At 34.7% G+C, this 16843-nt stretch overlaps 1 protein-coding gene across 2 annotated transcripts in view; it reads left to right on the plus strand.

Annotated features, from left to right (window-relative positions):
• Positions 1-1368: 1368 nt before the first annotated feature.
• The window catches only part of Src42A (Tyrosine-protein kinase Src42A), a 29361-nt gene continuing 13886 nt past the window's right edge, over positions 1369-16843 (plus strand). For both annotated transcript variants that reach the window (XM_014352779.2, XM_014352780.2), the window contains exons 1-2: positions 1369-1643; positions 12536-13253. In XM_014352779.2, coding sequence (XP_014208265.1) covers positions 12895-13253 — 359 coding nt within the window. In that variant the 5' untranslated portion in view covers positions 1369-1643; positions 12536-12894. The remainder of the gene's footprint in view (positions 1644-12535; positions 13254-16843) is intronic.

Here is a 16843-nt window from a genome sequence, read left to right on the forward strand (position 1 = left end):
ATGCAACCCCCGTCGTTCTGAACTCGAATTTAGTCAATAAAAATCTAGAAAAAAAAACGTATTTGAAATTTTTACACATAGTGGGATTCGAACCCTGATCCCCTCGGATATTGATAGAGAAGTATGCCCTATTTAGACTATTGAGCCATGAAATTATATAAATTACAGCTATTAAAATTTTAAGCCTAGTTTAATGGTTTTTTGTACTAAATTTAGTAGTACACGACTGCAAGTTACAACTGTGAATCAAACTAGAACGAAAGCTTTTATTCTAAAAATAAGTTTAAATTGGGGAAGTACATCTACATTAATAAAATGATCAATCATAAGTATATAGTTAAAAAAAAAGGTCAGTTATACAAAACGTAATCCCAAGTCAAAGTAGAAAAAATACTGTTTCAATGTATTGATTTAAATATAAAATGTTCTAAATTTATCTTCTCGCATGATAAAACAAATTTTCCGACAGTTGTTTTAAAATTACTGATATAGTAATTTTACGTACACTAAAACAAAAATTTATCATCGTTTTCTTAGAACATACTCTTTTGTCTACGTTTGTTTAGATATCAATTAAGGATGTTTAATGATTTTTTTGGTAAATATGCAGAGAAAACCTGTCAAACTTTTAAGAATAAGTGATGAATGTAGCAGGTAATTGCGTGAATTTTTCAATACTTTTTACCTCGAATTTTGTTTTTCCAATAAAAAACAAGCCTAAATCTATTGCTATTTTTAAAAAGCTATTCTTTTTTAGTGTTTTCTATATATGTATGTAATATAAATTTAAATTCTATAAAAATGATTGTGTACGTGTTAAGAAGGCTATTTTCGCTAAACTGAAAGCAGATCAACTACATGTTAATATTTATTTAGCTATATGCAGAATTTGGAGAACTGTTTCTTGTTAATGAACAACTAGGAAAGTATTTTGCGTTCATTAGAGCTTTTCAAAATTTAAATTAATAAAAATTTTGCAATTTTAGACCGAAATTTTTTATTATTTAAACAAATGATGGACCAAATATCATCTACCTATGTGATAAAAATAAAAAAAAGATTTTGATGGGCAATTATAAAATGATAGTAGAAAACTAGAAAAAAAATACATTTTTTGAGTTTTTTTTTCGCATTGCAACTTGCAACACCATTTTTTTGGAGATACTAACGAAGTAACGAACAAGCTTAACTGTGCGTAACTGCGTAATTATATAAAGATTTTTTTTCCAAATCTACTGGCCTACACATGTATATTGCCATTGTATACATGTCTTTTGTCAGTATGTCACAGTAGGTGCTGCTGCTCTCGGTCGGAGCGAGAAGCAGCGCACGCGGCACGTAATATCCCCGCAGTCTACGTTCAGACGTTCTACGCTGTGCGTCCTCATGTGCCGACGTAACTGCTGCAGTGCCCTGTAGTGCTACCGTACACCAGTGTATAGCCGCCGTGGCTGTTTAGTAGTTCTGTATATGTGCTAGTGCCTGTACGCCCGATCGCACAATGGCGATGCTCTGGCTGCTGCATACCATTCCTGCAGCTGTCGTACGTCAGTTACTGCTCCGAAATACTGCACAGTCCCCTAGTCAAGCTGTTTTGCTCTGCTGAGGATTTGTTTACAGGGGACAGAGGTCGCAGACTTCCCGTGAGTACTGTACCTATACCTGCTTATACCCTATTGTGCACGGCTGCTGGTGCAAGTGCCGCGCCTCTCTACACCTCTCTGATTGTATTATTGTTCCAATCGCGTGCGTCGTGAGATTTTTCATTTGGAGCAGATGGTAGTGCTTTGTTATTACGGACCTCGCCCGAATTCTGAGCTTTCAAATTGTTGTGACATGTATATCGATGTGTACCCACCGGCGCGTCATGAAAAGCGATGATGCACATCAGGACACTCGCTGATGGCCTCGCTTGTCGCCCCATGGGCGTCAAATCGGAGTACACCTCGCTTGCTGTTGGTTCTTTTCACAAGCTTCGTGCTCCGAAATCCTTTGACAGTTTATTTTTGCAATTTTCTCATTATTTAAGCTGTCCCAAAGCTTTCCTCCGTTCCACATACTTACCTGTGTGTTTACGCGAGGATATATATACTTCATATGTTGGCCAATGCAATATATAATCCTGTCGGTGACTAGACACCGCAAAGGCAGTAGAAAGTGCTCTCGGATATATTATAAGTAAGTAATAGTTCGAACGTGCACTGGTTTGGGTATACACAAAAATGTGCATGAGCGCACACGCGCGTGTGGGTGAGTGTGTGTACGTACATGATCAGATCATCAGATAGACCCAGAAAGTGAATGAGCGTCACGAGTGAGCGAGAGAGAAAAAGATATCACTTGGGGTCTCTCGGGCGTTTTGCACACCAGAAGGAGCAAGCGCGTTATATAGACGCCTGTTTTATACTTACACCTTACAGCGCTATTACCTACAACCTTGCGTTGCTCTCTCTCTCGCTTATACTTTTCTGTAGGAACACCTCCGCCCTCCGCCCCCCTCGTGTTGCCTCGTCCGGAGAGAAAATGCGAGCTGAAAAAACTCGTCTCTTCTCCTGGTGTGCGTGTGCCACAGCTTCCTTCCCCTTTTTCTCCTCTTTCGTCTCCTGCACGCGATGCCAAAGATATTCTGCCTCCTTCCCGGTGAATGCAGCTTCTTGTCGTGACCTCACAGCCACCACGGTGTATTGACGTCCGTCCTCGTCCCTTTTCGCGCCCTGAGAGTCGGGATTATTCAACTTCAAACCGAAGGATTTCTTTTCAACAGTGGATTATTGCACCGCGTTTGTAAAAATTTCGTTGCATTATTCTGGTAATCAAGCCCGATTGCGGTTAATTGAGGACGAACCGTGTAAAAGTAATTAAGCCGGATCGAATGGGACTGTAGAAATCGCGTGGACGGTGTTTCGTCGACTTTCTAGCGCTCGAGTTGCGAAATTAATGCGCCTGATTTTGCAAAGTGAAAAGCAGCTAATATACTCACGAGAACTCGAACGCCATACACTTGGGTTTTTTCCTTTTTTTTTTTTTTGAAAACCGGTGAAAAAATTTTACAACGTCATTTATTTGAAATACTTAAAGTTTTATATGGCTCATTAGAATTACGCGCGCTCCGAAAATTCTCTGTGCCTATTGGGTAAATTGTGACTGTTGCCTAGGTGTTGCTGTAGTGTTTAAGTAATATAGTATCGCCGAACAAATGACCAATTTCTCTTCATACCCGACCCACTAAAATGAAACTGCAAAAATCGAACGATAAGTGCCATAGACAAAAAAAAAACGATGGATAAGAAAAACAGTGTAGCTACCTTGTTCAGGAGAGAAAGGAAATATGGGCAAGAGCCGAGAGCACACATAAAGTATAGTCGACTCGAGAGCCACTCTTGGCCGGACGATAAAAAAAAAAGAAAAAAAAAGACACTGACGGCGACAAGATCGACGTCCATTGACAGCGGTTAATGGCGTAAGTCGTCAGCGAGGATTTAATTGTAGTAGGCGAATCGTCATTCATGCGCGTAGCGGCGTACACTTGTAACGAGCCGACAGAGAGTGAAAAGAGTCGCACGAGCGAGAAAGTGAGCCTTGGCTGGACCATGCACGAATCTGCACAACTGCCCCCCCGACGACGCGACTCCTACAGAGAAAGTTGTTGCTCTCTTCGCGTACATGATCCATAAGGTCAAAAAATGTGGGAAGGGGCGAGAGCTTTGAAACTGATTGCCGCACGATATCGAAAGTAAAATTGAGGGAGAGAAAGAGGGAAGCAACTGTGTTATATGAGTTCCGCTTCCATCGATCTCTCCCCAATTTTGCGGTGTGCAATGTCATACTTACCGAGCGTGCGCACAACCGCAGATCCTTCCCGCTGTCAGAGCTAGTTCCTGGAAATTGTTTTTCTTTATGACATGCGTTAAAACACGATTTAAGACAGTACCTTTGTTTTAATTTGTCTTTCAAGTCTCTCGAAAACTTCCACCGCAAACGCAGTTGATTATGTTCAAGTTTGATTACAGTGGAAGCGCGTCATAGAGTGCCAGGCCATGCACTGATATACGTAATCAAGAGCTGTGATTCATTACTTTGATCAGTACCCCCCGAGAAACCATACATTCTGGTAGGGTGAATATTGTCTTTGACGTGAGTTCATTTTTTCGAAAGAACGTGAATTAGCCGTTTATAAATGGAATAAGAGGTGAATATAAATATGCCGTAAAAAAACAGTCCCAGTTCGAGCGATAAGTCACTGTACTCATCAACTGGCAGGCCATTGATAACATTCCAGATATCTCGTGATTTTATTGTTATTGTAGTTGAACCATGCAAGTGTGCTCTTTCCGTTGGCAGGCAGTAATGGGAATGTCTCCACGAGGCTCCGCGTTGAAAAAAATTTGTACTAACCTACCTAAAAAACATCCGCTCTCTCGATAACGGGAGGAGCACGGGTGTTTGTATTTTAAGTACGGAAAATATTTTTCCCGCTTCTGGCGTTTTTCGTAACCTTTGGACATTAATTTTTTGAAAAAGCAGAGTTCGACGCATAAGCGCTTTCCAACCGGGGCTATGTAACAGTTGTTTGGATCGAGAGATGGCCCCGGCGGCGATAGCGCTCACGAGACGAAAATTAATGTTTGTCAGTCAGAAATTTTATGATGGTAGAACAGAAAACGGCCTAATACTCGGCGTTGGTAGAAAAACAATCCACAAGTTATCAAGGCTCTAACTAAGGAAACCACTCTCACCTGATTTCAGCGGTTTCAAAGAGATTTTTTGGTATTTTGTAGATATTCTTTTTCCATGTGCCAACGTGCACTTATCAGAAGTAGTTTCCCTTAAAAACCGTTTGAACGTTTATGTATATCATTTTTTTAAAACCGTGTAAAAAGATTTCACCATGCTTTTTGGAACATGTTAGTTGTGTACTTTTTGTTACTTTAAACTTGATGAGGTATTTATTTATTAATGTTGCGCACAATAAGGTGTTACCAGTGAAAATAACACTTTAATCGACAATTTAAAAAAATAATATCGACAAACGAGCGTTTGCAGTACGTTTATCCGTTATTTCTAAGACTTGCAAGTCTACGCTTATCTGTTTACCAGAAGACACGGCCATCGTCAACAATACAGGTGTTCAAGAAATTAATGGAATTCATAAAATCATCAACTTTTTTTGACGCCATAAAAGCGATTCCTATAGTCCTTTAAGGCCATCCAATTCGTGCCGTTCAAGGTCAGCTAGCGTATCCACTGTGAGTATTGAGAATTCCGTATTATCGAAAAACAAAAACAGTTGGCTGCATCGATTACAACTGGCGATACTAACTAGTGAACATTTCCATATGAGGGAACTAAGCTAGTAAATATTTAAAAACTTGCGTTCAAAACAGTTAACTTACTTAAAAATTCACAAATGTGATTTTAAGGATATATTCAAAATTTTCAATGATTGACTGATCAAGTATAAACATAATTGATAGTGTCGGGAACCTGATACTTTTCTCTCCGCTCTCATTTCAAAAGCGATTTTTTCTTTCATCCATTTTGTAGCATTACAGGGAGAAAATGCGTATACAGATTTTTTTGTTAATGTTAATTCGTTTATGTATCAATTGTTGGTTAATCCTTCACACACTTTGTGTGCGTTTTTAAATATTTTTTTGTGTGTGAATCGATCGAAATCAATGCTTACATTATTAATTTAATCCATTACGTCACTGGCTCGGTGAGTCGTGTGTCGCAATACTCAGCCTATAGCTGGAGTGGAGAGGTGTTTGGCCCCAAACACTTGTGCATTGTACATTTATGTATCCATGTAAGTGGAGTCGTGAAGAGGAAACCTGTATCTACATAATACATGACAAAGTCTGTGAAAAGTAGTCGTTTTCGGGGTCCAGGGCTGGCTTAGATTTTTTTTTTTCATGACATGTATATCCTTATAACCATAATTCACAATTCTTTTTATTACCAGCTCTGGAGAGAGTTAACAATAAAAATTTTTAACAAACGATTTAAAGAGTGTTTTACATTATAAAAATATACAACATTTGATTAATTCAAAATTTTTTAACATATTACGTACTATAAAAAGGATACTTCTTATAATAATTTTTTTAGTCGTCCAGATTATCCTTGGTATAAACACTGCATGATTGCTATTAATTTGTTGTTGTGTCTTATAAAGAAACCTAATTATTGTGAATTAAAATTGTTTTTAACTTGTAAGGCTTCCTGCCTCTTTCAACATGCTTTTTCTCACCTGTCTCGGTTTTTGAATGCATTTTGAGTCAATCTCAAAGTATATAATTTGTGTTTATTTTCAAACATTCTGAAAATATTTTCTTCTTAAAACAAGTCACAAAATCTAAAAAAAAATGTGTACAGTGAATTTAATAGAAAAAAATATAAATTTTATTCTGAGATTAAAGCATAATATATTGAAAGCTTAACAAAATTTCAAAAACGTGTGTTGCCAGACTTAGATTATAGAAAAATTCTTACGTCAATTCCAGGACCAATAAAAGTAAAAAAAATGGATAAAAGGCTGTATCTTATACGTAAGTTACAGCCATGCCTTGACTCTATAAATAATTTTTTTTCTGCATACCCCCGCTGAAAGTGCTTCATATATGACCTGCTCTAAAACAGATAATCAGCTCTTTCGACGAGGGTATGCAGAAAAATAGTATACGCACCACGTTCGGAGGTTAAGAAATGTCGCCTCGGGGGTTTATTTACGGGTAAAATCTGCGACATTGTTAACCTCACTCACTAGGTGCGTAATATACTATTTCATACAATTTTTCGTAAATGTTGAAAAATGCAATTATACACAGTTACATCAGACTAGATCGAGACTAATTATCATCACAATAATGAAATCATTATCAAATGATATTAACTTGGTAAAATTTCTGGTTTTTATCTTCTATCATATCATGTTTTTAATATTACTTACTTTGCGTGAAAGCATATTTATCATTGTATTTTTGTTAAAATATAATTTTTTTTTTCATATTCACTTTGAAATATACATATAAACAACGAAATACTTACCAAGTATTCAAATTATGTGAGGTAAGGTTATGTCAGTTGCATATAACTTCAATAAATTAATCCTCGAATACTATTTTCATTTAAGCCACAACTACAATTAATTTTATGCACTAACATTTTTTTTTTTTTTTTTAAATAAATTTTAAGCTATACTTAGAATGAATTAAGATTCTGCCATTTTTTCCATTTATTGTGATGATAAAGTTGGAGCAGCCAAACTAATTAATACGGGTTTAACTATTTTGAGCGAAACGGACTCAATGCTTCTGACAACATATCAAATCCATATATACATTTTTTCAAAGTATTTTTAACCGAATTTTTGAAAAAAATTAATTATAGTTGGAAAATTACAGAAAAAAAAGTTACAACTTTTGATCAATAATTACTGTACGATAGAAATGTGCTGAAAGCAAAAAAATACTTGTATGTACAGCTTCGTTCTTAAAGTATACACGCTCGTATAAAAGAATATGCCCCTTATCAGGCATTTGGGAGAAATATGAACGCAAACGTAAACAAAGTCGCAAGACACTTCTATACTATGAGAGGCAAATGGTCAGCTTATTTTTTCATGTGGCAGAGATTCATTTACTAAATCGCTTCTATGAAACTCGTTAAACTAAAAATCTTGTTGTGAAAGTTGACGCAGTCTTTACCAAGATACTTATTCAATTTTAATACTATATAGAGAAAATTCGCGTTTTTAAAATCTAATAACACACTTTTGACAACAAAAGTTAAGATTTTTATTGGTATTTTTTTTTCTTGCAAACATAATGTTTTTTAAAGTTCCTGAAACTCAATAAGCAAGTAGTTTGTAATTAAAAAATTAACCAATGGCCTTTTTTATCTTTATTTATTTATCGTTTCATACTGTTGCACATTGTAAAGTAATAAAGTAATCTAAAACTTTGTAGGTGGACCTAAATTTATTGCATGTTACCGTTGAACTCTTAGGATTAGTTAAATAATCAATAAAAACTGTTAGGATTCTAGAAAATAATGGCCAATGCATGTTTAATATTGTACAAGCGCTAACAAAATATACTTATTTCATCCAGACAAAGTGACCCATAACTAATATTAACTAAGTTAATGGATACAACGCTAGATTATTGTACTCGTCAAAGATAAATTGAAAAGTACATTTTACCTTATTAGCTTTGCACGTGTTCTGATGTTATTGTGCATCTAACTGACCGAGGCAAAGTGATCATACCGTTAACTTTAATAAATATAGTCTTGGCGCGGCGCAAGGAGGGTTTCCATAGCTCCGTTAACTTCCACGGCACTAATAAGGCTTGTTAAACGTATTTCGACACCTTGAGCCTGAATTTAAAGGGTAGAATTTTGAAAAATTGGTGGAAGACAGCAAAAACAATGTAAGTTGACAAACTAAAAAAAAAACTATTTAGTGTTTTAAAAAATGTTATCAGGATGTAAGTATTATTTTAAGCCTATGAGTAATTATATTTTATAGTAAAACGTATATATCCATCGTAAAAAAATTTGCAAAGTTGTTACAACACTCGTTTTTCTATGATTTTCTATTTACTTTTCAAAGGCAAAAATTCGCTTACTAGAGCGGTAATCCACAACCTCACTATGGTTTATTTTATGCAAATTGATCTACTTGATTCTGAATCACGAGGCCCATAACTGAAAAGTAGGCTGACGGAAAATTGTAAACGAATCAAGTTAAAAAAGGTTAGAATTCAACTTTTCATAAAAAAATTTTTTCTTTCTTAGTATTATTTTATTATCTCACTGTAGTTTATTTTACGTGTTGATATGCGTACTAAAAAATTGCTAGGTGGACAGCTGAAAAATTGTCTCACACATATTTAATAATCATTTAAGTTAATAAATAAAAAATCAATTTTTCGTAATATAAGAAATATTTTTAAATTTTTAGCATTAGTCTAACATGATGAAATTTTTTTTTTTTTTACAACGAAACGGTAAAATTTTTTATTTTTTGACTCAAATTACTTATAACTTTTTGTCAACTAATTTTTCAGCTGCCCACTTTTTAATTTGGTATTGAGTGGATAATTATGAATAAAACAAACCATACACTAAGAGAATAAAATTATAGAGAAATTCCACCAAAAATTACTATTTCACACAGTAAATTGGATGCAAGTTGGCAAAAAAAAAGTTATTATTTTTAACAGTAAACGTTATCGTTTGAACAGTTAAAATTGTAGTTCGAAAAGTAAAAATGATGGTTAGAATCGTAAAAATTTCTATTAAAAACCAAAAAAATCATATTGTACAACTTTGCCAAATCTAAATTAGCAAAGCATAAAATTCAATAAAATATTTTTTTAAATTTGGCCTATACGATAGATTTTGTTTATGTAAGAGTTTCATAATTTATTCTTGTGTAGCGTAAATTTTTTTTTAAATGGTGTCTAATATGTACGCAAAGTCCCAACAACATCCAGTGTTAGCGTTACAAAATGTCTCTAAAAGCTTACGTGAAATTTTTTACGCACGTCAAAATAATTTAATGAAAAACGGTACATTTATATTCAATGAAACTCTTCTCTATTTTAGATATTAATAGATTTTCCTACGACACTATCAAGTTAAACGTGCTTTTTATTTGTTTCTGCGGTGCGGGACTCCCCATGTTATGACCCCACATTCGTAGGTTTGAATGCAAATATGTAAAAAAAATTTCCATCCAATTTTAATATCATCATGTATAGGTGTACTTCCAACTTTGAAGTAAGATATTTTAGTTTATAACCCAACCATTTCATAGCATCTTCTCTTAGAGGAACCATCGTAAAGCCTATAAAAATGTCTCTAAGAACGACATCAAAACACTTAATTTTAAAAACTAAATGGGGAATCATTCTTGTACGTTTTCACAACAGCTGGTTACTTATGTTATACATTAAAAAATTGAGCAAAATTAAAAAAGTATCGTTTTCATAAAATAAAAATGAGACCAACATGCCTCTGTGTAAATCTATGCTTTTTAAACTTGATTTATACATGCACTTACAACATCTACTTGATTTATAAACTTATTGTTTGATCGTTTTTACAATTGTTGGTTGATTTTATTTGTTCATTGTGCTTATCAACCCGTGATAAGACTGATTACAAACGAGTCCACGTAAGATTTTTTTTCCATCGAACTGAATCAAACTATGTTATTGCGTTCTGAGTAGTTATAACATAAATTTCCACCCGCGTGTGTAATTTCATGCTAACCAAATTTCAGTGTGTTATGTTTGGACTAGTGAGTCCAAAGGAAGTGAGCGGAAACCGGAAATGCGTCCAAGTTTCTCATTGGTCGCGCGATACTTACCTAAAAAAGAGAAAATCTACTGTGAGTAAGACGGGGTCTGGCAAGAGAAAAAAACACTTTTATAACAATTAATAAACTCAATTGTTAAATAGAACTATAAATAAAAATAATATACGAAAGAGAAGCGTGAAGTGTGCCAACTTTTTTTTATTTATTTATTTAATTTAAAAATCGTGCATGCTTAGATATTCTTGTTTTAAAAATAAAAACTTGTTTTTTTTTATTAAACTTTCTATAATTCAACTAACTTTCTATTTTCCAAGACTTGATGTACTTCTTCAATTATTTCATGTCATGGGAAATTATAAAAAATATTTAACTACATAAAAGTTTCGAGCAATTGTTTGTACGTAAGTTTGTGGAAACTTTTTGTCTGTATAATTGAACGTAGTTTTTTACGTATTAAGGTTACGTAATACTACCTAATGTATTTTTAATTCTAATTTTTCGAAACAAACAGTGAGTTCAAAAAGCGAAATTCAAAGGATGACTCCTATTTTTCCATAAACAATAAAATTAATTGGAATACAGTGCTACAAACGAAATTAAAATGATATTATTGACATTTAATATACAATTTGGATTTTAATTTTATAAAAATTTGAAGAGGTTCGGGAGTTATTCGGAAAAGTTTCCCCCTTGTTGATTTCTCCTGGGAGATGTGTCCTCCTAAATAATAAGAAATTATTATTTTTTTCTGCCACAATTTTTTAAATTTTGAATCATTTTCACACATTATCTACATACAGATCAGACTTTTTTTTATTACATAAGTGATCATCAACCAAATTTTTTATTGGGATTTATAAGATCAAATCAACAGAGAAAAAAAGGGAAAATCCTTGAGCCAACTATCCCCCACAAGTTTTTTTTTTTTTTTTTTTAAATACAAAATCCATAGTGACAACGGAGTCAGGAGCAAAGCGCTCATGCAGTAGAAAAGAAATAAAAAGAACAGGCAGGGTATAGGCTGCAACGCCGGGAGAAAGCTTTAAAGGAAAAGAGAGCGAAAAGGAAGCAAAGATAGAGCGACAGAAGACTGCATTCCTCTTTTTATGCCCTTTGTGCGGCGAATCGGCAGTTACGGCGCCGCTGCTATGGCTCGTCCGCTATTTATACGTGTAGGGGTTTCAATCAATTTTTCTGCATCCGAAGCATCTCTGCTCTGCGTGTGTATGTTTGTGTGCGTCAGAGTTAATGTATACGTGTGTAAGTATACGTCCCGTTCATTGGCCCGGGCCAAAGCTTGTCTGTTTAGTCTGGTCTGGCACATAAAATCGTGGGAATATTTTCACTAATACCTAACGCCCTGTATTGAGACCCCTGGATATGTCTACATTTTGGAAATCTGTTTTTTTTTTCTATGCTCTCTCTTTTTTTTCTCACCCTTTTCATATTTTTTTAATGTGATTAAAAATTTCTGTATATTTTGAGAGAATATAGTAATAAGGGTAAATGACCCAATTACTGCGGATTAAAAATTTCGACTGTGCTAATTTATTTATTCTCTACGTTTTTCGATGTATAAATTAAAGTAGTTTCATTTTATCGTCATCTGCAGCATCTTCTGCAATTAAAACGAAGAACGTTTGTCTGTCATGCAACCTTTTTTTTTTTTTTTTTTTTTTTTTTTTTTTTTTTTTTTTTTTTTTTTTTTTTTTTTTTTTTTTTTTTTAATGATTGTAAGTGTTGATATATCACTTGCTTGTATTACTGCGGACGGTTGTAAAATCAGCACCAGTCACCACGAAGTTTTGTAGGTTGGATTTGTTGAAAATCATTTAGTTAAACATTTATGTATTTCATGATGTAAAGTATGATTCTAGATTTAACATTATTAATGTCCAAACGTGTTACAATCTCTTAGCACACGAATTTATCAGTCTGGTGCCTGCGCAGTAGTAATTGGGTCATAGGATCCACATGTTTACCCATGTCACTGTAAACTGGTGACATTCGATTGTTCATACTTTTTGCGCGCTGGGGTGTAATTAATATTTTGCAAACGATAAAAACCACTGCATGTACATGTGTGAACAGTGAAAATTCTTTGAACAATGTATGACACCAGTTCGTAGCGTCCTCCCAGTTGTATGATGGATTTTTCGTTCGTACAAAGTAATACAACAAAGTGTCATTTTTGTGATTTTGCAGGTACTACCAAGTACGTCCAGTCTTTAGTGAGAAGATTTCGCTTCAAGCTCTTCCAAACACACCCACAATACTCGTAACTAGCGGAGAAGACTGGATTTCGTAGGCAATGCATAAGTGGCTTCCAAAGTACTTCATCAGACTGAAGTATTGACGATTTAAAGGTATTGCAGCTACGATGTGCCAGCGAGCGCAGGTGTAGCCGAGACAACGAGTGGACAAAATAAGACAGAAAGCATATAATTGATGTAGCGTGGCGCATTGGAGGAGAGTAGAGGATAGGAAGACGACAGCTAGCAAAGGCAGAGAGAGGAAAAAAAGGGCGCAGAGTAGCTCGGTCCTCGGGAGCGACAGCTGTCAAGATGGGGAACTGCTTTAGCTGCCAGACGGACGGTGAGAAGGAGAAGCCCGATCGGATATGCAGCTCGAACATCGAAGCAGTGACTTCGCAGGCGAGCCCGGTGCCCACGCCGACCCCCGACCCGATAAGGCCGATGCCGCAGATCCCGGACACGGACGCGCCCGCGGCCAAGATCTTCATCGCCTTGTACGAGTACGACGCGAGGACGGATGAAGACCTCAGCTTCCGGAAGGGCGAGCACCTCGAGATACTCAACGACACCCAGGGCGACTGGTGGCTCGCCCGGAGTAAGCGCACCCGACAGGAGGGCTACATTCCTAGCAACTACGTCGCCAAGCTCAAGTCCATCGAGGCCGAGCCGTGAGTCAAAACTTTTGCCCTTTTTTTTTTTTTTTTTTCGTTCCCACCGTTTTTTTTATTACCATTTGCAAATTGGTATTACGGTAATACAATTTTCAGGGGTAACAACGCGTTGTGTTACGAAATAATCAAAAAAATTTAGAAAAAACACGTTGAAAAATAAGAAAAAATGTTGTTGATCATTGTAGGTACTATCATTGATAATGACAAATAATAGTGTGTATAACATTTTATTTTCAAGTGTTGCAAAATCTATAAAACAGATAGTCGCCCCGAGTCCGTACACAAGTATATTTGACCACCACGAGGTATTTTTCTTTCAGCGCGATATTACCCTACATTGACAACCTACATTTAACGAGTGGATAGGTTTCATGAACTTGAATTCTCACGTGGCGTACGAGTTGTTTGGTTTCCCTAGCTGCTACACTGTGCTTTGAAAAATTGCACTTTGTGTGAAATAGAGAATTATTTCACAAAAAAAACTTGCTCCACCAAAGTTTTGCTGGAACGCGGTGCGATCTGGCGGTATATTGGTCATCGCGGTTGATTACATAAACTAATCTCCTGGATCAATTGTCTCTAATTAAATTGAAGGTGTAAGGGCTTATACTGGAAAAGATTTACGCTATCAGTGAAATCTTTGCTTTTCGATTTGGAATGACACGTGGAAGATTAAAATTTAATTACCTCGTTACTTTAATTTGACTGATATCTATGTTTAAAGTGATTTACTCATTTTTTTCTTGTTGACTTACGTACCCATTAATGGTGCGAGTAAAAAGACAAACGGTTGTGAGTTAACAAAAAAACACTTTTCATTAAAGTCCCAATTTAGTTGCCGTGAAAAAAATTATTTTACAGTTAATCAATAATTTTTACCGTAATTTAAAGTTTATCATTGTTAAACTTAAACTAGTCAATTTAAAAACACTGAAATTGTACATGCAGGAAGAAATGTTTTAAAATATAGTCGAAAAAGTAGAGAAGATTTTTAGGTATACATATAAATATGCTTGAAATATGTCAAACCACATAAAAAAATATTTAAAAATAGCACCACTGATCATTTTATAACCTTGTGTAGTCCCAGTAGTTATATCCCAATAGTCGATCATTTGGCTGATTTTTCCAATGTAAATTTTCAAAACATAGATAAATTGGGTAGTTATTCACACACTTGACAATTACTTTTTCAATTCAAATTAACGTGTATACTCATTTGAAAATATAACGAAAGCCTATAAAAGAAAAAAGTGACCGACTATTGGGATATTCCGTCTACTTAAGTGAGCGAGTACTGGGACATACACCTCACTAAAGACATCAATAAAAATATACTAAATTCTTAAACATTTCTAACACATAAATTTTCAGCAACAACTTAAAAAGTCAAATTTCTTATACCTGGTCATATGTTGAAGTAATAAAAGAGTCAATTTTCAATGCTTATACCTCAGACACTGCATCGATAATTAATCGCTCTGAAATTCCAATATTTAGATTATTTAGTCCGAAACTCAATAAAATCTGATACGAACCGAACTGGTTACCAAATTTATATTTGGTTACGCGTGTATGTAAAATAATTACCTTCAAATTCCATAGTCTTATTTTGATGAAATATTTTTGCTTTTTCATAGCAGCTCGAAAAACTTTTCGATTTTAATTGTTTGAATTAAAATTTTTTTTTTTTTTCTTTGTTTTGCAGAAGTAGCTTTTTTATTTATTTATTAAGATAAATTTTTGTATCTGAGATATAAATGGATCATTCTACTGAAAATGGCATATTTCATGTCCCAAACGATTACAAAGCCGTTTGAGGAGATATTGATCTGGAAATGTTTATTAATTATTCAAGGAATGCTTACTTTTACAACAGAATTCAGACCATAAAAAAGTATTCTTTTGGTTTGAGATGACAAAAAGGGGCTAAATTAGCGTTACGGGCTCATATCTCATTCGAAAATTTGTAGTTTTGACGACGCCTGGAAACAAAACATGGAGTTTTTAATTTTTCTACGATCAAGGATGTCAAAGTTACTAATGCAAACAACATTTACACGCATTTCAGACAACCAAAAAAAATTGTATCCAAGAGTTGGATACTGTTAAAGTTGTGGGACGGAAATCGTATGAATTTTAATGGAAAATACTTTCACAAGCGCACGCAATTGAATATGAGCATTCCAATTAGGGCGTTTTGTATTCTACAAAGATCAAGGACGATGCAGGAATTTTTTCCGAATTTTCTATTCTAATAAGCCAGTTATAGAGGCTCGCGAGTTTGGAGATTCCATCTCCCAAAAATAAAAACTAAGAGCCCGTAACGCTAAGGAATGTTACATATCTTTTTGAAGCATTCGGTTATCGACCCGGAAGGTGGCGGGTTGAAGTTGAGCTGTTTTTTACACAATATAAGTGCAGAAGCAAAGCTCAATTTGCGTTTAGTGCGTTACAATCTCGATTTTTCGATGATTTTATAAGAACCCGTAACGCTCCTTTCTTTGCTAAGAGCACGTAACGCTATCCCGTAACGATACAAACGTATTGTATCCTCACTGAGTCTTAGCTTATCTGCTCGAATAGTGTAGCATACAATAGTAGGGATTTATTTCATCGTAGAAGTGTAAGGATACAGTTTAATTTTCACTGTAGGTAGTATAATCATGATCTTTAGATGATTTTTCCAACCCGTAACGTACTATATTTGAAAAATATAATAAAAAAAGTCTTAAAAAATTTTCTCGTGCAGATCCAGCAAGGCCCAAAAAATTTTAGCTTATTTTGGTGACAGGCAGTACAAAAAAATAGCTGAATTCAACTTTTTAAGAAAAATCTTCAGTCAGAAACACACACTTACTACTTACTAAATCCTTATTATACTGACTGATGTGATGCTGTCTTTATCGAGAAGTAAAAAAAAATATCAATGAATATTACTCTGGTAACTCGAATAGATCAACAATTTTTAATTAATTATAGAAAAATGTAAAACAAAACAAAAGACATTTTTTTACAAGCAAAATACATTCGGTAATAAAATTATTTGTAAATAATAAAGTACATAACAACAGCCGAATGTAATACAAATTTAAACGTATTTTAATAAAGTGTTTGGAGCAGTTATTCAACATTTATGTTTTTCATGAAACATATTGTAATATAATATTATTAGTGAGATTCTTTAATTGTTTTCGTATCTCACATAAAAAGAAAATTAGTGTTTCATCAACCATCTACCAACTCTATACCATATCGCACTGTAAAATTCTACTATGCCCTATTTTTTCCGTTTGAAAGTTTTTTTTTGAAGACTACCTGCGTAGTTGACAACAAAATGATTAGATTATTTCTCAAGTGCTTAGTGATATGATGTATTGTTTAAAACAATAGTTATAGTTGCCACGTCTGAATTTCCATCGACAACGTGCTTATACAGTGAAATCGAGGCAATATTTTTATAACCCTGAAAGTCTCCGTCAAAGACAGCCCACAACTACTGTCGAGGTACATCGAATGACGCCCGCATAGCAAGGCTGTCACGTCGGAGGTAGCGAAAACATGCGAGAGCCGACGGATCGACCTCA

This window comes from Copidosoma floridanum, unplaced genomic scaffold, assembly GCF_036245765.1.
Source record: "Copidosoma floridanum isolate Cflo_tuat_1 unplaced genomic scaffold, Cflo_Japanese_pri ptg000011l, whole genome shotgun sequence".
Classification (NCBI taxonomy): domain Eukaryota; kingdom Metazoa; phylum Arthropoda; class Insecta; order Hymenoptera; family Encyrtidae; genus Copidosoma; species Copidosoma floridanum.